Here is a 19,481-nt window from a genome sequence, read left to right as displayed (position 1 = left end):
CGAAATGATGACAGACGTTTGCCCCATTTAGAGTCGTGGAGGTAGATCAGAACTAAAACAACACCACACACACCACAAAAGAAAAACAAAAGCTCTCCATCCTGGCCTTCTTTTACATGCCTTTCACCTCTGGCAAAAAAATCACCACCAATTGTATTTTTCACGGACTAATCTCAAGGTGAACACGAAATACAAAACTTGAAGGGAGGATTTTCTTTTGGTAAAATGTGAAGAAGAAAAAAACAAAAGAAGAAAAACACTTATTCCAGTAGATAATTATTGGATGAATATTTGCTGGTATAATTATTTTTATAACAAATAAATGTACACAAATAAACTTTAAGTCTTTGAGAGATGCTATTTGCTGTATACTTGTGCTGAAATGAGACGACACCCATGCGGGACACTTGGAACAACAGCAAGGTCCAGTATAAAAAGTTTCAGTAATGTGCAATACAAACGGCATGCTGTTTTAAAATGAGGAACTACATGTACTGTACTATGCAACCTGCAAACTGTACATCGCTTCATGCTCTGGCTTCTCCAACCCGCCCTTTTCTGGACTTTTAAGGGATTTTTTCTTTTTTTGTGTTTGTTTTTTTCTGTGGATGATGAAAACCTAAGCAGCTAATGAGGTATTGCATGCATAATATACCATTCTAATTTATAAAAAAAAGAAGCTATTGAAAAATAAACAATATTGGAGGTGATTGTGTTTTAAGGCAAGGGTACAAGTGACTTAAAACATTTCTTTTTAAAAATAAAAGAGTGGTTCTGATGTTGTCTAAAGTGTGTTTTACTGTAATGAATGATGATCGCTGAACTAAAATGTTCGTTGTCGTATGTTGGTGAATTTTGTTGCTGCTTTGATTGGCAATTCAATTATAAGCAAGGACTTGAGGACACCACATAGAAATCACTGGGGTTTTCAGTAACATCTCTGACATCTAGTGGTGAATAGTAGGTACTTCCATTTGTTTTTGGCTACAAGTGAAAACCTGCTATACAACTTGTGCCTTATGCAAAGATTTGGGAAAATTGGAACAATTTAAAGTTAGTTGCTATTATATATATATATATATGTATAACAACAAACACTGCATTAGTTTTTACACATGTTAATTATAGACCTGATCACCAGCGATTATGAGATGGCCTCCAGAGAGGAGGTCACAGCCCTGACATCTTGGCACTTGACACTATACATAAAGAACGTCCGTTAAAAGTATTCCATCATCCTCCTGCAACGTAGAGGAAATGCTGCAAGTCTTGATAGCAGAATGTTCTTGGTTCAAAACCCGCTGATGTTAACTTTAAGTTCTCTTGTGAAAAGTCACTATACATGTAGAACGTCTGTTAAAAGTATTCCATCGTCCTTCTGTAGTGTAGAGGAAAGGTTACAAGTCTCAGTAGCAGAATGTCCTAAGTTCAAAACCTGCTGAGGTTAGTTTTAAGTTCTCTTGTGAAAATGTACTCTACATATAGAACGTCCGTTAAACATGTTCCATTGTCCTTCTGTAGTGTAGAGGAAAGGTTACAGGTCTCGATAGCAGAATGTTCTTGGTTCAAAACCTGCTTATGTTCATTTTAAGTTCTCTTGTGAAAAGGCACTATACATGTAGAACGTCTGTTAAAAGTATTCCATATTCCTTCTGTAGTGTAGAGGAAAGGTTACAAGTCTCAGTAGCAGAATGTTCTTGGTTCAAAACCCACTGAGGTTAGTTTTAAGCAGGGTGTCGGCCAGCAGGTGGATGATGAAAGATGATGAAAGACCCCAGGTCCTCACCAGGCTCCGTGCAAAGCACGGAGACTGTGTGAGTCCAGCAATGTGTGTCTGGCCGGAACTGGGTTCTCCAGAATAGCTGCCTTCTCCCATGCGGAGCATGGGACAAGGCAGCTATTCAATGGGAGAATGCTTTTAAGCTACTTGAATAGCTAGTTGAATATACATTTTAGTATTATAAGTATTGTGCGGAGTGCAATAAAACAGTCTATTTTAACTAAGTGTTTTTTTAATTTAGTTAAGTATTTTTTTTAAATTGCATGGAGTATGTGAGAATGGAAAATTGTCTAGTGTCAGATTTGATCAAGGAACATTCTGGTCCAAAGACCTGTAGCATTACCTCCACACTACAGACGGACAATGGAATACCTTTTACGGATGTTGTATATGAGGAATACAATTTTCACAAGAGAACTTAAAGCTTACCATAGCAGGTTTTGAACCAAGAACCTTCTGCTATCAAGACCTGCAGCCTTTCCTCCACACTACAGGAGGATGATGACTGTGTTTTAACGGATGTTCTATATGAATAGAGCATTTTCACAAGAGAACTTAAAGCTAAAGTCAACTGGCTGTGAACCAAGAACCTTCTGCTATCAAGACCTGTAGCCTTTCCTCCACACTACAGGAGGATGATGACTGTGTTTTAACAGATGTTATATATGAATAGAGCATTTTCACCAGAGAACTTTAAGCTAAACTCAACAGGGTTTTGAACCAAGAACCTTCTGCTATCAAGACCTGTAGCCTTCCCTCCACACTACAGGAAGATGATGACTGTGTCTTAACGGATGTTCTATATGAATAGAGCATTTTCACAAGAGAACTTAAAGCTAAACTCAACAGGGTTTTGAACCAAGAACCTTCTGCTATCAAGACCTGCAGCCTTTCCTCCACACTACAGGAGGATGATGACTGTGTTTTAACGGATGTTCTATATGAATAGAGCATTTTCACAAGAGAACTTAAAGCTAAACTCAACGGGCTTTGAACCAAGAACCTTCTGCTATCAAGACCTGTAGCCTTCCCTCCACACTACAGGAGGATGATGACTGTTTTTTAACGGATGTTCTATATGAATAGAGCATTTTCACAAGAGAACTTAAAGCTAAAGTCAACAGGCTGTGAACCAAGAACCTTCTGCTATCAAGACCTGCAGCCTTTCCTCCACACTACAGGAGGATGATGACTGTATTTTAACGGATGTTCTATATGAATAGAGCATTTTCACAAGAGAACTTAAAGCTAAACTCAACAGGGTTTTGAACCAAGAACCTTCTGCTATCAAGACCTGCAGGCTTTCCTCCACACTACAGGAGGATGATGACTGTGCTTTAACGGATGTTCAATATGAATAGAGCATTTTCACAAGAGAACTTCAAGCTAAACTCAACAGGGTTTTGAACCAAGAACCTTCTGCTATCAAGACCTGTAGCCTTCCCTCAACACTTCAGGAGGATGATGACTGTATTTTAACGGATGTTCTATAAGTATAGAGCATTTTCACAAGAGAACTTCAAGCTAAAGTCAACGGGCTGTGAACCAAGAACCTTCTGCTATCAAGACCTGTAGCCTTTCCTCCACTCTACAGCAGGATGATGACTGTGTTTTAACGGATGTTCTATATGAATAGAGCATTTTCACAAGAGAACTTAAAGCTAAAGTCAGCAGGCTTTGAACCAAGAACCTTCTGCTATCAAGACCTGTAGCTCTTCCTCCACGCCACAGGAGGATGATGGCTTTGTTTCAACGGACGTTCTATACGTATAGTACATTTAGCTTACTACAGCTAACCAGCCTATGATTTTTTTTCATTTTCAAAAAAATTCAAGGGTTATCTTGTCATCTGAAAAATTAGAGGAGCAAGGGGTTATCGAAGGAAACACAGAAACTGGCTAAAGTTTTACTGAAACATTTATTTAATATTATCATCGGTAAACCACATACATTGAAAAAAGGTTTGAGGGTCTCCTCTCTGTAACTACCACCTTAAATAGCAACCCAATGATGACATCTTCTGAGTGTTTAATGTGCCAGAGCCTTTTTCAGTGTTAACAATGAAAAAGCTGCAGCGACACATCAGACACAAAGAAGATCCAATAAATGTGTTGATATTTTAAGCGGTAGTCACCAGAAGATGGGTCCATGGGCTCCAGCTCCTGGTAGCTCCAGCTGTAGCGGCTCTGGCTCCAGGCGGCAGCAGCTCCATCTATGGCAAGTGACAGTAGAAAACAAATGAGATGGGTTTTCTTAACAACACATGTTAACATTTTAAAAGCTACAGCAACACGTGGAACACACATAATATCTAAAAAAAAAACTAAAAAAAAACTATTTTATGCAGTAGTGACATCATGATGGCTCGGCGGGCTCCTGCGTCCTGCCTGCCTTTGGCCCGGCTCCTGGTGGCTCAGTGGGGTCTCCTCTCTGTAACTGCTGCCTAAAATAAAAACCCATTGATTATATCTTCTGAGTTTTTGATGTGCCAGAACGTTTGTCATTGTCAACTTGTGTTTGGGTTTTTACAACTCTAATGTAAATCAAGGATGTGTTATATCTCCTCACTGTGTTGACATCGATCACATCAGTTTCTATTGAACATAAGTTGTGTTGCTAGAAATGAAAATTTAATTGACACTGTTTTGTTCCACATATAAAGAAGTTTCAAGTTAAAGACAACAGGAAGTACTTTAGTCTGTTGAAGACAAAATATTTGATAAAGCCTTTTAGATGAGGTGTTAAAACACGTTCAGTTTGTAGCGAGTTTAGCTTTAAAACACATGTGAACAATGACAGCACACAGAGAAGAACTAATAAATGTGTTAATATGTTAAGAAGTAGTCACCAGCTGATGGGTCAGTTGCTCCTGGAGGCTCCTGGTGGCTCCATGTGGAAGGACCAACTGGCAAACAGGTAGAGGACGATCCCAACTACATATATGGACAAGGGGGGATTTGGAATGTACCTAGTCAGGTAGAGTCCAGAGGGGGGACGTTTGTATTTGTTATTATCGAACTGATCAATTAGTTTCAGCCATTCAACAAGAGATGTTAAACTGTCTTCTAAATACCACTGCTCCCCTTGATCGTGAGTTTATTGGTGTGCCGGGACTCTGTGCAGGACCTATTCCATGAGTCAGTGAGAATCCCACACTACCACCACTTTACATCTTTTCCCTCTGCGCTCAAGAAGAATCGATTTGTCTTTTGTCTTTGGTTGAAGATACAGCTACTGATATTATATATTCAAGTGAAGAAAGATATAGAGTGAAAAGAGATTTTTTTCTCATTATTATTTATTTTGAAGAGGGTATATAATATCTGAGTGGAAAAATGAATAGACTGAATGAAGACAAATAGTGCCGAATTATAATACACACTATCTCAAGACACTTTACATAGTAGAGGTTAAAAATAATAGAGAATCCCAACAATTCCTACAATGAATGAACACTTTGGCGACTGTGGAGAGAAGATAAGTCCCTCATTAACTGGAAGAAACTGTTGGAAGAACCAAGAGATGTGGGAGATCGGAGAATAATGGAGAGGAGAGGAGAAATGGGTGGAAAAGGGAGGGGGACGGGGCATCATCTCCATCTTTTAGTGATCATGGTGGTTACAACAATGAGGGCACCTGCAGTAATGGCTATAGGCGCAGCTACTTTCAGTAGCCATTCAACACGGAAACCCCAGAATTCAGACGCAGGAGGTTCTTGAGGTTCTTCGTCTGGAGTCTGCGTGAAGGTGTTTTCCAAATCGGAAAAAAGGTTTGAATATGTAGAAATATCTAAATCCGTCTCCTGGCTGGCACTGACGTATGCCTGCAGCAAATTTTCCTTGTGTGTTAGGTTTATTAACTGCATCTTATTCCTCCGGCAATGCTGTTCATATAACTCTTTCTCCTGGTCTGTATAGTTGTTATTCTCAGCCAAGAGCTTGTTTAACTTCAACTGAAGCACCTTAATCTCTGATTGGATCCTGTCTTTTTCGTCCAGACAAACCCTGCAGAAGGTTTCCAACTCGGCTGGACTCTCCTGTTGCTGCTGGGTACTGACTGTCGCCATCTCGGCCTGAGTCTCCGGTTGCTGCTGCATACTGACAGTTTCCAACTCGACTGGAGTCTCCTGTTGCTGCTGCAAACTGACGGTTTCCAACTCGACTGGAGTCTCCTGTTGCTGCTGCATACTGACGGTTTCCAACTCGACTGGAGTCTCCTGTTGCTGCTGCATACTGACGGTTTCCAACTCGACTGGAGTCTCCGGTTGCTGCTGCAAACTGACGGTTTCCAACTCGACTGGAGTCTCCAGTTGCTGCTGCAAACTGACGGTTTCCAACTCGACTGGAGTCTCCTGTTGCTGCTGCATACTGTCGGTTTCCAACTCGACTGGGGTTTCCGGTTTCTGCTGCATACTGATGGTTTCCAACTCGACTGGAGTCTCCGGTTGCTGCTGCAAACTGACGGTTTCAAACTCGACTGGAGTCTCCTGTTGCTGCTGCATACTGACGGTTTCCAACTCGACTGAAGTCTCCTGTTGATGCTGCATACTGACGGTTTCCAACTCGACTGAAGTCTCCTGTTGATGCTGCATACTGACGGTTTCCAACTCGACTGAAGTCTCCTGTTGCTGCTGCGTACTGACGGTTTTCAGCTTGGTTTGAGTCTCCTGTTGCTGCTGCGTACAGGCGGTTTCCGTCTCCAGTGGAGTCTGCTGTTGTTGCTGTATAGAAGTGGTTTCTAACTCTAGTGGAGTCTCCTGTTGCCCCTGCGTACAGACGGTTTCCAACTCAACTGGAGTCTGCTGTTGTTGCTGTATAGAAGTGGTTTCTAACTCAAGTGGAGTCTCCTGTTGCTGCTGCATACCAGTGGTTTCCAGATCAGCTGGAGTCTCCTGTTGCTGCTGCGTACTGATGGTTTCCAAATCAGCTGGAGTCTCCTGTTGCTGCTGTTTACCAGTGGTTTCCAACTCGGCTAGAACCTCCTGTTGCAGTTGCTTACAGACATTTTCCAACTGGGCTAGAGTCTCCTGTTGCTGCTGCGTACAGACGGTTTCCAACTCAACTGGAGTCTGCTGTTGTTGCTGTATAGAAGTGGTTTCTAACTCAAGTGGAGTCTCCTGTTGCTGCTGCGTACCAGTGGTTTCCAGATCAGCTGGAGTCTCCTGTTGCTGCAGCGTACTGATGGTTTCCAAATCAGCTGGAGTCTCCTGTTGCTGCTGCTTACCAGTGGTTTTCAACTCGACTGGAGTCTCCGGTTGCTGCTGCAAACTGACGGTTTCCAACTCGACTGGAGTCTCTTGTTGCTGCTGCAAACTGACGATTTCCAACTCGACTGGAGTCTCCTGTTGCTGCTGCATACTGACGGTTTCCAACTCGACTGGAGTCTCCTGTTGCTGCTGCATACTGACGGTTTCAAACTCGACTGAAGTCTCCTGTTGCTGCTGCAAACTGACGGTTTCCAACTCGACTGGAGTCTCCTGTTGCTGCTGCATACTGACGGTTTCCAACTCGACTGAAGTCTCCTGTTGATGCTGCATACTGACGGTTTCCAACTCGACTGAAGTCTCCTGTTGCTGCTGCGTAAGAATAGTTTCCAAGTCGGCTGGTGTCTCCTGTTGCTGCTGCATACAGGCGGTTTCCGTCTCCAGTGGAGTCTGCTGTTGTTGCTGTATAGAAGTGGTTTTTAACTCAAGTGGAGTCTCCTGTTGCCCCTGCGTACCAGTGGTTTCCAGATAAGCTGGAGTCTCCTGTTGCTGCTGCGTACAGACGGTTTCCAACTCAACTGGAGTCTGCTGTTGTTGCTGTATAGAAGTGGTTTCTAACTCAAGTGGAGTCTCCTGTTGCTGCTGCGTACCAGTGGTTTTCAGATCAGCTGGAGTTTCCTGTTGCTGCTGCGTACCAGTGGTTTCCAGATCAGCTGGAGTCTCCTGTTGCTGCAGCGTACTGATGGTTTCCAAATTAGCTGGAGTCTCCTGTTGCTGCTGCTTACCAGTGGTTTTCAACTCGGCTGGAGTCTCCTGTTGGTGTTCCATACCAATGATTTCTAATTCGACTGGAGTCTCTTGTTCCTGTTGCATACAGACATTTTCCAACTGGGCTGGAGTCGCTTGTTGCTGCTGCATACTAATGGTTTCCAACTCCACTGGAGACTCCGGTTGTCGCTGCAACCAAGCAGTATCCAACTCATCGAGTCTCGCCTGTTGTTGCTGCGTACCAGTGCTTTCTAATTGAGGTGGAGTCTCTTGTTGCTGCTGCTGCGTAACAGTGGTTTCAAACTTGGCTGGGGTCTCCTGTTGCTGATTCATACAAACGGATTCTAACTCGACTGGAGTCTCCTGTTGCTGTTGCATACAGACATTTTCCAACTGGGCTGGAGTCTCCTGTTGTTGCTGCATACTAATCGTTTCCCACTCAGGGGGAGTCTCCTGTTGTTGTTGCATACAAGCAGTGTCCAACTCATCAACACTCTCCTGTTGCTGCTGCGAACAGATGGTTTCCAACCGGGCTTGAGCCTCCTCTTGCTGCTGCGTACTAATGGTTTCCCACTCAGGGGGATTCTCCTGTTGCTGCTGTGAACAGAAGGTGTCTAACTCCACTGGAGTCTCCTGTTGGTGCTGAGTAGAAGCGGTTTCCAACTCAACTGGAGTCTCCTGTGGCTGCTCCATACAGACCGATTCCAACTCCATTGGAGTCTCCTGTTGCTGCTCCATACAGACCGTTTCCAACTCCACTGGAGTCTCCTGTTGCTGTTCCATACAGACAGTTTCCAACTCCACTGGAGTCTGCTGCGAACAGATTATTTCTAACTGGGCTGGAGTCTCATGATGCTGCTGCGTAATAACGGTTTCCAACTTGGGAGGAGTCTCCTGTTGCTGCTGCGTACAAGTATCTTCCAACTCGGGTGGAGTCTCCTGTTGCTGCTGCGTACAAGTATCTTCCAACTCAGGTGGAGTCTCCTGTTCCTGCTGCGTACAAGTATCTTCCAACCCGGGTGGAGTCTCCTGTTGCTGCTGTGTACAAGCGGTTTCCAACTCGGGTGGAGTCTCCTGTTGCTGTTGCGTACAAACAGTTTCCTCCTCAGATGGAGTCTCCTGTTCCTGTGGCATAATCTCTGACAAAGGCTTGGAGATTTTAGTCATGGCTAAATCTTTGTACTTGATTGTTCTAACACGATTCTGCAGGCTTTGTTTCTCGTGTACCAGTTTCATTAACTGCCTCCTATTTCTCTGGCAATTAATTTCATGTAACTCTTTCTCTTGTTCTGTGTAGACGTTCTCCTCAGCCGAGAGCTTGTTTAACTCCAACTGAAGCAATGTTATCGCTGATTGGACCTTGTGTTTTTCGTCCTGACAAACCCTGCAGGCGGTTTTCCACTCAGCTGGATTCTCCTTCTGCTGCTGCGTAAAGGTGGTTTCCAATTCGGACAAATGCTTTGAAATTTGAGCAATGGCTAAAAAATCCGTATTGCTTGCACTGATAGATGCCTGCATCCTTGTTTGCTCAAAATCTAGTTTAATTAACTGCATCTCATTTCTCTGGCAATGTATTTCATGTAACTCTTTCTCTTGTTCTGTATAGATGTTATCCTTGGCCAAGATGTCATTTACCTTCAACTTAAGCAACGTTATATCTGATTGGAGCTTGTCTTTTTCAACCTGACAGATCTTACAGGGGGTTTCCAGCTCGGTTGGATTCTCCTGTTGCTGTTGCTTATCGACAGATTCAAACTTGGCTGGAGTCTCCTGTTGCTGCTTACAATTGGTTTCCAGCTCGAGTGGAGTCTCCTGTTGCTGCCATGTACAGAAAGTTTCCAACTCTGACAAACGCTTTGAGATTATACCCATGGCTAAATCTTTCTCCGTGATTGCACTAACAAATTCCTGCAGTGTTGTTTTCACATCTTCCAGTTTCATTAACTGCATCTCATTTGTCTTGCAATGCATTTTATGTAACTCTTTCTTTTGTTGTGTATAGACATTATCCTCAGCCAAGAGCTCATTTAACTCCAACTGAATTAACGCTATTTCTGATTGGAGCTTGTCTTTTTCATCCTGACAGATCCTGCAGACAGTTTCAAACCATACCGGAGTCTCATTCTGCTGGTGCGTAAGGGCGGTTTCCAGCTCGGACAAATGCTTTGAGATTTCGGTCATCGCTAAATAATTCATCTTGATTGCAGTGACAGATGCCTGCATCCTTGTTTGCTCAAAATCCAGTTTCATTAACTGCATCGGATTTCTCTGACAATTCATTTCATGTAACTCTTTCTCTTGTTCTGTATAGATGTTATTCTTGATCAAGAGCTCATTTACCTTTAACTTAAGCAACGTTATATCTGATTGGAGCTTGTCTTTTTCAACCTGACAGATCTTACAGGCGGTTTCCAACTCGACTGGAGTCTCCTCTTGCTGCCACGTACATACAATTTCCAACTCAGACAAACGGTTCGAGATCTTAGCCATTGCTAAATCTTTCTCATTGATTGCTGTAACAAATTTCTGCAGTGTTGTTTTCACTTCTTCTAGTTTCACTAACTGCATCTCATTTCTCTGGCAATGCAGTTCATGTAACTCTTTATCTTGTTCTGTATAGACTTTATCCTCAGCCAACAGCTTATTTAACTCCAACCTAATTGACCTTATTTCTGATTGGAGCTTGTCTTTTTCGTCCTGACACATCTTGCAGGTGGTTTCCAACTGGTCTGGAGTCTCCTGTTGCTGCTGCACTAAGGCGGTTTCTGACACTGATGGAGTCTCCTGAGGTTGCAGCATACTCCCAGTTTCCAACTGGAAGAAACTCTTTGAGATTTCAGTCATGGCTAAATCTTTTTTCTTGATTGCAGTAACATATGCCTGCAGCCTGATTTTCTCATTTTTCAGTGTCATTAACTGTATCTTATTCTTCGGGCAATGCAGTTCATGCAACTCTTTCTCTTGTTCTGTATAGATGTTATCCTCTGCAAATAGCTCACTTAACTCCAACTGAAACAAAGTTATCTCTGATTGGAGCTTGCCTTCTTTGTTCTGACAGATCTTGCAGCTCCTGTACTCACACATATCGGTTTCCTCTGACAAATCCATTTCAATTATGACCTCTAAGTCGGTTGAATTAAGTGGTGAAGTAGAAGCAGCCGAATAAATTCGCCTTCCACTAACACATGGTAACATCCTATGGTAGTTGGTAATCTAAATTGTGCAGAAGAGTATTACTGCTTTTTCTTGGTACTGTTTATGACAAAGGTTAAATCCACTTAAAGGTCAAAGGCTATATCCACTCCTAAAGACGACATCAAAGTCAAGTGAACTTTATTGTCTTTCAGACCAAACAATGAAAAGTTAGCAGCGTAACGAAATTGCTTTTCTCCCAGCTCCATGTGCAAATATAAAAAGGCAAGTAACTTATTAAAATAGATAGGACAAACTAGCTTGTATAGATAGGAGGGCGGCTCTGAGGTTATAACAGCTAACAGTCAATTTCATGTATTTAACATTGTTTATTGTGCATTTGTCTTTTTTTACAAATAAATTACACATGAAATACCAACACCTACTACAAATGTGTATTTCTAACATGATATCAATAATCAATTTATAAAATGTATGACTATCGTATGGCAACATCCCTTATACACACACACACACAACAAAGAAATGCCTAATGTGTGTTCTAGCAAGGTAAATGCCATAGTGCAGAATGATGGCAGGTATTTTTACAAAGCTTGGCGACCAGCTAACTTCAGCTTTGAGTCTTTCCCATCAGTGCATTGAATGTTTAACCCCTTCATTTATGATTTCATAGACCACACATTCACTTGATGGCAGTCCAATCACAAACTGCTCTGTAGACCTGCACTGCTGAGCCCTGTCTGAGTCTTGGCTTTGTCGAAGAACGCATCACCCTTTCCAGCCGCAGCCACCGCAAACACCTTCGTACAAGAAGAGGAGATGATGTTTGGTGAAACTGAGTCTGAATCTGGAGTAAATGACAAGTTGATGCTGATGCTTGTGTTTTTCTTTTACTGGGGTGATGTTCACTGAAAATAAATAAATAAATAAAAGTCTCCTCTCCATCTCATTTCAGATTCCACAGTAACGTTATCTTATTAAAACAAGGTATTATATAAAACTGACGTGGTGATCTGTCCCGGTACTCAAACCTCGAACAACATCCGGGAGGACAGAAACGCCCTCCCTACTGCCGACAGTCAGATGTCTGGCTCATTTTGGTGATTGGATACTCTGGTTGGTAAAATGTTTCCCTGGAGAAGAGAGAAAAAACAAGAGTGAGTTTGATCACAATCAATCATTTGTCAACACAACTTGTCTACTATGGGTCTATAAGCCTCCTACTGTATATTACACAAGCAAGGTGTATATATATATATATATATATATATATATATATATATGTCATAAATATATTGCACATAGAAATACATTGATATTCTACAAAGTGTCAGTGTCTCATGGTCTGGACAATGTTTAGAGTCTTCTATTTTTAAAGTCAACCGAAGTGATTGAATGTTCCCTGAGGCCACACAGTAATATAACAGGTCTTTTTGACCCAATATGGTGCCGTACCTGTGTTCGGCAGCTTCCCTCCTCTGCTCAGTCTTCCTTCAAGCCGTCAATAAGCCTTTGCGTCTGTTGGGCCAGCCTCATCTTCTCTGCCTGTTCCCTTTTAAGGGCCGCCTCGATTTTCTTGCCCTGGTAGATCTTCACCCCGGCGAACGCCAAACACAGCAACAGTGTCTTAAGGGCCAGGATGTACAGGAGCATGGGGACATTGTCCAAAGCCTGGGGACGGACAAAGACAGTTCATGTCTGATGTGGGACTTTCCTCAAAGTCGCAGAGGAAAGGCATCTCTGGTGGACACAGAGCTGCTCTGAATTCATAACAACTTCCTTTTTGATTGACGTGAGCCCACCGGAAATAAACCATCTCGGGAAGACAAGAGTGCGTAGGATTGAAATAATGGAAAAGAAAGCTCTGGAACCCTGGAGAAGATGTGCCCCCCCCCCCCTCCCCTCTTATCCACAAGAGGCCTCAGCTGTCTATGGGGTTAAATCTGTCACAGACAGGGGGGTGGTGGGTGAGAGGGAGGCAGCTGCACACCATGTGTTTTCTAGACTCAATGTAGAAGCAGCAGATCATGCACCAAACTTACACATCAAAATCTGACACTTTTAACATGTCTATACACACTTTATTTAACAAACCCCCCAATTCATAAGTTTACTAAAGACACCTCACTCTTTATTATTGTCTTTTTCAACAAGTGGCTTTAACTCTATACACGTTTCCACTTTCCTCTCTCCCTAGGGTTAGGGTTAGCTTTTACGTTGTCAGGTTATGTCGCATTACACGACATTTTAGAGGCAAAATCAAACCTCAACGTTAAAAGTCAACGAACACGAAGACAAACGTGCGCAAAGCGACTCGAACATTACGCATTTGGTAAACATAACGCGACAGCTGAGTAACGTTAGCATCATGCTAGCAGGGGAGAAAACAAACAACGAGCTTAAATTAAAATTTAATTTCGAAGCCGAACTGAACAGCGATGTTGACACGTTCATAATCCTCCCTTTAATATAACGTGACGTGTATTTACCTTGTAGTTGATCATTTTCTCTCCGGAAGTGTTGACTTCAGCTGCAGTGGTTCTGACTTTAGCTAACAGTGTTAGCTGGAGCTAGTTTAATAGTCCTCTGGAGAAGGCGGGGCTTGTACTTTAGGGGCCAATCAAAGCGCGTTATCTGTTGGCCGTCATCTGTGCTGTGTTCACTTGCCCAAGGAGACAACACTACGCAGCTGATAACGTGTCCGGTTACACTCGACGACATGGCCGGAAGTGTTGCTCAACCACTGCAACACGAACACAAACAAACAATCAGAGGTACAGCACGCATTAAAAACAATCGAGCTGTTATTAGTGAATATTTATGTAATTTGTAGCTTTGCTCTTTATTAGCAATGTCCACATTTTCCGGTGGAGGTCGAACGCATCATTGCCCTTGACGGAAGGACGACCCGTTCTTGAATATAGATGTATTACTTTACTATCACAACTTCACTTTAGCCACAATATACAAGTACCATTACAAAATAATATTGAAATAAATAGATTATTCAGGTTGTTTCTTCTTCAAGTGATACAACCGAGGACTTCTGGCTCGTTCACTAAAGGTTTGCTGTCGCTATAGATTTTAATGGCTGCGGCTGAGCCTTCTAGCTTCTTGTAATCACAAGTGTTGATGATCAATTTATAACGGATCAATAAAAACAAGATATATATGATGATGCGTTAAAATTGTTCAGAAACTAGATATGTTTTCACTGTCACGGTGGCCGAGAGGTTAAGGCGTTGGACTCGAAATCCAATGGGGTTTCCCCGCACAGGTTCGAATCCTGTTCGTGACGTTGCTTTTCTTTTTTTTACGTGCTTCTTCAACGTTTGGCCCGCTACTTCAAGTCCGAACAAAAGTCCTAACCAAAACCTAACAAGTCCGAACAAAAGTCCTAACAAGTCCTAACCAAAACATACAGAGTCCTAACAAAAGTCCTAACAAGTCCTAACCAAATCCTACCAAATCCTACCAAGTCCTAACAATTTATCTACCAAGCCCTAACAAAAGTCCTAACAAGTCCTAACCAAATCCTACCAAGTCCTAACAATTTATCTACCAAGCCCTAACAAAAGTCCTAACAAGTCCTAACCAAAACCTACCAAGTCCTAACAATTGATCAACGAAGTCCTAACAATTCCTAACAATTTATCTACCAAGTCGGTTTGGTTACCATTACCAGTGTAAAACGTGTGGTCAGTCCAAAAACAAAAGCGCCCGGATGAGAGGCAAGTGGTAAAAAGTGGATAAATATGTTTGTTAGATGTCTTTTCATTCAAAACATATTTATGGTCGGAAAAAGGCAGGAAAGGTCCTGGTCCATGAGAAGCATGGGTTTACCTGTCAGTTTATTATTTCTATGCATTATATCAACAAAAGGTGAATAATTTATTTATAAGTTAGGGAAAACATATCAGTTTTATTGGCATTAGAAGTGTGGAGGGAGTCACTTTCTCCACCCTGCCCCCCCCCGGTTACTTTTACCAGGCGGCATAAATGTGGCACAAGGTTACAGTGATCTGCTCCGAGAACTGTATTTTCAGTAAATGTCCCAACAGCTGTTACTACAACTGTGTTTATTAGTTACCACAGCTACCATATTTCCACAGGTGACAAAATAAATACTTATAATAGATGGAAACTCAAAACATATGACTGGACACTCAAATGAAATTTGCTGTAACAAATTTCCAACCATCTAAATATAATATATTGAACTCACAGTTCAACCAGGGTCCTCATATTGATTTGTGTTGTTGTGTAATTGCAATAAGATTGTCACTGTGGGATAAAATCAAACACAGTGAACATAAACACACATGTCAACGGAAAGCAGTCAACAACAAGATCTAATAGAAGAGATCAGCACATTTTGTGATTAACAAAACTCCCACATATGTTCATGTTCAAGTATATATTTTAAATCGGATCCCTCATGCACCTTTCTGCTAAAAGCTCCCACTCGAGCAGCATATGTGCAGAAGAGCAGTGTATCAGTCCGCCGCTGAAAACAACAGATGAAATTAAATTAAATAAAACTACAAGTGAGGTATTTTTTAAAAGATGGAGATGTTATGGGAGAGACCAGTGGGTTTGAGTTGGAGAGCTACACATTCGTAGGAATGACAGAATTAAATGAGCTGAATTTACAGAAATAAAAAAACAAAACAAACAAAAATATATTCTTTGTGTCTTTCTTGAATCTTAAACTCTTTGGATGGGGTTAAGGTTAGAGGACATGGTCTCAGCCTGTGTCCTCCCAGTCCAGGACCATCCTCACTACCTGCCACACAGTCAAGATCAATATCATTCTTGACTTGTTGAAATCTCGGGGAGCCATCTTCCTCCATCCTCAACCTCCTTCACTTCAAAGGTGCATAGTGGCTGTTGGGTAGGACGTCCTGTGTTGTAACGGAGAGCACAAGTGGTCTCGATAATCTTCCCTCCTGCTCAGCAATGTTAAAAAGCATCTGTCACTAGAGGAAGGGTGTTCTGTAAATGTCCTCTGACCCATGCTATTGTTTCCCAGTCACTTCTTCGCCAGGCGCCATTGGTTATTCCCCCTGTAATCATTTCACAGCAAAGGAGAACAGTCCCTGTGGTGTCACGGCGTGTTTGCATCGTCATGCTCAGGGAAGTCTCGCCCCAGGGAAGCATCGGTCTCGCAGCGTGTTCCAACTCCCCTCGGATTGGCTCAGTAGCGCCCCCTCTGGGTTGTCCTGGACATGGTTAGCGGCAGAGACACGGAGGAGAGAGAGGAGACCTCCCAGTAGAGCGAGCGAGACAGGAAGAGCTGGTAGAGGATGACCATGGAGATGGACTGGCACAGGAGGACACCGATAGTTACCACCTGCAGAGAGGCAAGACGAGGTGAAAGAACAAGTTAAAAACGCAGGATCTGATTGGCTGCTAAGTAATACGTCCACTATAGGGCAGCGTTAGTTGAGTTTTTGGCAACAAGAACCATGGTGACAGTGGATGAACTATTAAAGTCTCTTTCAGCCAGAAACATTTAATTTCAACTAATGCTAATGTTTGGAATTCTTACACAAAGTCAGGACCAAAAATGTTTAAAAATTACTGGAGGTTGACTTCACTATCTTTAGAAGATATTTAAAAACATTATGTATAATCTGACCAGTCCCTGAAATCCCAGACTCAAACAGACCTTCTCCCTCTGGTGCTCGTTGAAGATAACAGCCGTGAGGACGAGGACAGGGTGACAGAGGAACCACAGGAAGCATCCCTGCAAACAAAGACCGCGTGACCACATGAGGAGCAGTGGGGGAGTATGTGCTCGTGAGGAGGCTGCGGGCGAGCGTACGGCGTAGTGTACCTTGGCGAAGCTGAGGTAGAAGTCTCTCTTCAGGGTGCTCCTCTCGGTGGAGATGATCTGGTAGAGGACTGAGGCCAGGAGCATGGCCAAGCCCACCTTCAGCGCCATGAGGAGGACGCCTGGCAGACTCAGCCCGGCGTGGTAGCCGTGGTGTTCCCTCTCAGACTCTAAGTATAGCTCCCACAGCAGCAGCACTCCCTAAAGAAACAATGAGGATGTTTCCTGAACCAAAATAACATCGGTCTCACATATTTATTTGAAATTGGTTTTCCTGCGTACATATGAGACGACTCCACCGACAGCGACAGCCGTGGAGGCTGGAGAGTGTTCCCACTGCAGAGGTCTGGACTGAGGCTTCCTGCCGCGACTCAGAGTCCAGCCCATACACAGGCTCAGCATCATGTACAGCATGGACACCTGGGACGCCATATCCCAGACTGCACCGGGGCAGGAATGGAAAGTATATAACATAATTAGGTTATGGTCTGTTTACAAAATGCAAGAAGCTCCTCTAAAGCGTATAAGAAACTTCAGAAGCAGACAGAAGGAGAGAAAAGACTTGTTTAGGAACGAGGGTCTTACTCTCTGCCAGGCTGCCCATCAGAGGAATACCGATACCATCTCGAGAATACCTGCAGAGAGGAGGGAACAGAAAACATCCCAGGATTATCTCATCTTCCTAATCAAAGGCTAGTTTGAGTTATAGTTATTAAGAGGTGAAATTTATGTTACTTCTAATACAAAGCACTTCAAACAGTAGAAGTCTCCCATTCCTACTTCCAGTACTGGGAGCTCTGTGGATTCTACCTGGCCAGGTGGATGTAGTTGCAGAGAGTGGAGCAGCCCTGCAACGCCAGCGCCGTGGTGAGCACTTTGAAGACGGTGTGCATGGGGCCTCCTTTCCTCAGGGCCTGGTGCAGGGGCTTGATGTAAATACAGCAGGCGATGAAGGAGAAGAGCAGCAGGAGGAAGTAGAAAGTGTGGAGACCTGAATACGAGTAAATTAATGATTTCTCAAGAAAGATATCGGATACATCCGGCAAACATTTAACTTTACACTTCCTGTTTAGAAAGTTTGTGTTCGCGCCGTCTTACCTGCCTCCTCCGCGCTGAAGTGCTCCAGAGGATTTCCGGCCGAGTCTGCGTTCAACAGCAACACCGTGAAACTGAGATCAGGGTGAGACGGAATCACGGAGCTTTCCTGTAGACGCAGAAATATAAAGAGAAAACAAATGCAAGGAGAAGAAGAAGAAAAAAAACTTAGTTTGACTCATGTATTAATAAAATAATATCTTCAATATCATAGATCTTCAAATTGCTTTTAATTGTTTGCTTTAACAGTTTCATATTGTTCGCCTTCAATTTCTCATCATTACCTTGTAAAGCACCTTGTTACTGTGTTGTGAAAGGTTCTTTATAAATATAGTTTACTTCTATTCCAGCTTTAAATCGGTGGGGAGGTGGTTTCTGTGTCACGTTACCTGACACGTGTATCTGTCAGCGTACAGGACCTGCCAGGCTGTCGGGGACGGCTTCCGAGGGATCGTCTGGTTGTGCTCTTCATGACTCAGAGGAACTGCAGGAAGGAGGAAGAGGAGGACAGTGAGAAGGATGAATCGATACAGCGGCACCGCGTCTGCAACACGCCGCTCCTTACTGGTGAAGTGGGCTCGGGCCAGCCGCTCGCTGCAGCTCAGGGTGTCCAGGTCCGTGTCCTGGTACAGCAGCAGTCTGGACTCCTTCTCTGTGGCCAGAGACGGGTTGTCCAGCCGACACACAAACAGACCACCACCGCCTAGAGAGGGAAGAAGAATCGGATATTAGAGAAATAACATATTAACTTACACTGCAATATCACCACGGGTTTACTCAAGGAGCAAAACAAGTTTATCATATGTTGCACATCTTGACAGATCCCACAACTTGTATCTTTATATTGCACATTTACAGAATTGTATATAATATATAATATTTGTTTTATTCAGGTGTAAACCCTGCAGGGACCCTCCACCCAGCTCAGTGACCTCTGACCTCTCACACACACACTTACATACAGTGTCGTGATGTAAAGTGACGTCAGGGATGCTGTGCGGTTAGATAAAGTGAGGATGACGTGCACAAAACACGCACAAAAACGGACACAAACCCCGCATGAGAACGGAAGGAGGCTGCGATGAGTGCAGGTCTGAGGTGACACCTGAGCAGCTCCTCCTCTTCCTCCTCTTCCTCCTCCTCATCCTCCTCCTCTTCCTCCTCCTCCTCCTCCTCCTCCTCTGTTACCTTGGTACATGAATGAAGAGATGAACTGGCCCCGCATCTCCCGCGCCGTGTCACTCCTCAAAAGTCCCGCCACGGTTTTCCCGCGCACCCCCGCGCCGAGCAGCACCGCGGCCGCGAGCACGCACACCAGCCACGCCATCCGTCCCGCGTGTCCCCGCAAAAACACGTTCACGCCACAATCAACTCAATGAGCCACGCAGGCAGAGGAGAAGCCGCCGCGTCAAGCTGAACCGGGGAACCCAGTCAGGACCGGAAGTTGTGTCTTACTGCTCCAAAATAAAAGCTTTGCGTACACATGTGTTGTTAAGATCCATAGAACAAGATGACATAAGCACTTCACATAGATACAAAACAAAAGGTAGCCACATATTTCCTAAAAGTTAGCTTTTAAATGTGACAACATAGAGTGTATATGCTATTGAGGAATATAAGAAAATTTTTCCTTAAACTGAAAGCTA

The 19,481-nt window shown here is 43.4% G+C and overlaps 3 protein-coding genes and 1 non-coding gene across 4 annotated transcripts; 1 reads left to right on the top strand and 3 right to left on the bottom strand.

The window, feature by feature from the left end:
• Positions 1 to 5,446: 5,446 nt before the first annotated feature.
• On the bottom strand, positions 5,447 to 8,918 carry LOC132997000 (uncharacterized). Its single transcript, XM_061067371.1, has 2 exons — positions 5,742 to 8,918; positions 5,447 to 5,509 (listed from the first exon to the last, which is right to left on the bottom strand). The coding sequence occupies exons 1-2, from the start codon at positions 8,916 to 8,918 to the stop codon at positions 5,447 to 5,449; spliced, it is 3,240 nt and encodes a 1,079-aa protein (XP_060923354.1).
• Positions 8,919 to 11,067: 2,149 nt separating this feature from the next.
• LOC132996614 (small integral membrane protein 11-like) lies at positions 11,068 to 13,477 on the bottom strand. Its single transcript, XM_061066928.1, has 3 exons — positions 13,394 to 13,477; positions 12,360 to 12,575; positions 11,068 to 12,037 (listed from the first exon to the last, which is right to left on the bottom strand). Exons 1-2 carry the CDS (start codon positions 13,406 to 13,408, stop codon positions 12,387 to 12,389), a joined length of 204 nt encoding a protein of 67 aa, XP_060922911.1. The 5' UTR covers positions 13,409 to 13,477; the 3' UTR covers positions 11,068 to 12,037; positions 12,360 to 12,386.
• Positions 13,478 to 14,120: 643 nt separating this feature from the next.
• trnas-cga (transfer RNA serine (anticodon CGA)) lies at positions 14,121 to 14,202 on the top strand. The gene has a single exon. It is a non-coding gene; the product is annotated as a tRNA-Ser (tRNA).
• A 741-nt stretch (positions 14,203 to 14,943) lies between these two features.
• gpr180 (G protein-coupled receptor 180) lies at positions 14,944 to 19,231 on the bottom strand. Its single transcript, XM_061067113.1, has 10 exons — positions 19,024 to 19,231; positions 18,401 to 18,538; positions 18,225 to 18,319; positions 17,839 to 17,944; positions 17,551 to 17,731; positions 17,326 to 17,375; positions 17,023 to 17,180; positions 16,744 to 16,941; positions 16,576 to 16,653; positions 14,944 to 16,257 (listed from the first exon to the last, which is right to left on the bottom strand). Exons 1-10 carry the CDS (start codon positions 19,160 to 19,162, stop codon positions 16,102 to 16,104), a joined length of 1,299 nt encoding a protein of 432 aa, XP_060923096.1. The 5' UTR covers positions 19,163 to 19,231; the 3' UTR covers positions 14,944 to 16,101.
• Positions 19,232 to 19,481: the final 250 nt, after the last annotated feature.

The sequence above is a fragment of the Limanda limanda genome, chromosome 23 (assembly GCF_963576545.1).
Source record: "Limanda limanda chromosome 23, fLimLim1.1, whole genome shotgun sequence".
NCBI classification, from domain to species: domain Eukaryota; kingdom Metazoa; phylum Chordata; class Actinopteri; order Pleuronectiformes; family Pleuronectidae; genus Limanda; species Limanda limanda.
The sequence above is the reverse complement of the archived record's forward strand: the minus strand, read 5'-3'. Positions and strand labels throughout refer to the sequence as shown.

Bases quoted from the DNA above. Each gene is read 5' to 3' on its own strand.
- LOC132997000 (XM_061067371.1), bottom strand. From the start codon at position 8,918: ATGACTAAAATCTCCAAGCCTTTGTCAGAGATTATGCCACAGGAACAG. The intron at 5,510-5,741 runs GTGCTTCAGTTG...CGCAGACTCCAG, and splicing joins GGATCCAATCAGAGATTAAG to ACGAAGAACCTCAAGAACCT.
- gpr180 (XM_061067113.1), bottom strand. From the start codon at position 19,162: ATGGCGTGGCTGGTGTGCGTGCTCGCGGCCGCGGTGCTGCTCGGCGCG. The intron at 17,945-18,224 runs GTAACGTGACAC...CTGCGTCTACAG, and splicing joins CTGACAGATACACGTGTCAG to GAAAGCTCCGTGATTCCGTC. The intron at 17,376-17,550 runs GTAGAATCCACA...TCCTCTCTGCAG, and splicing joins AACTACATCCACCTGGCCAG to GTATTCTCGAGATGGTATCG.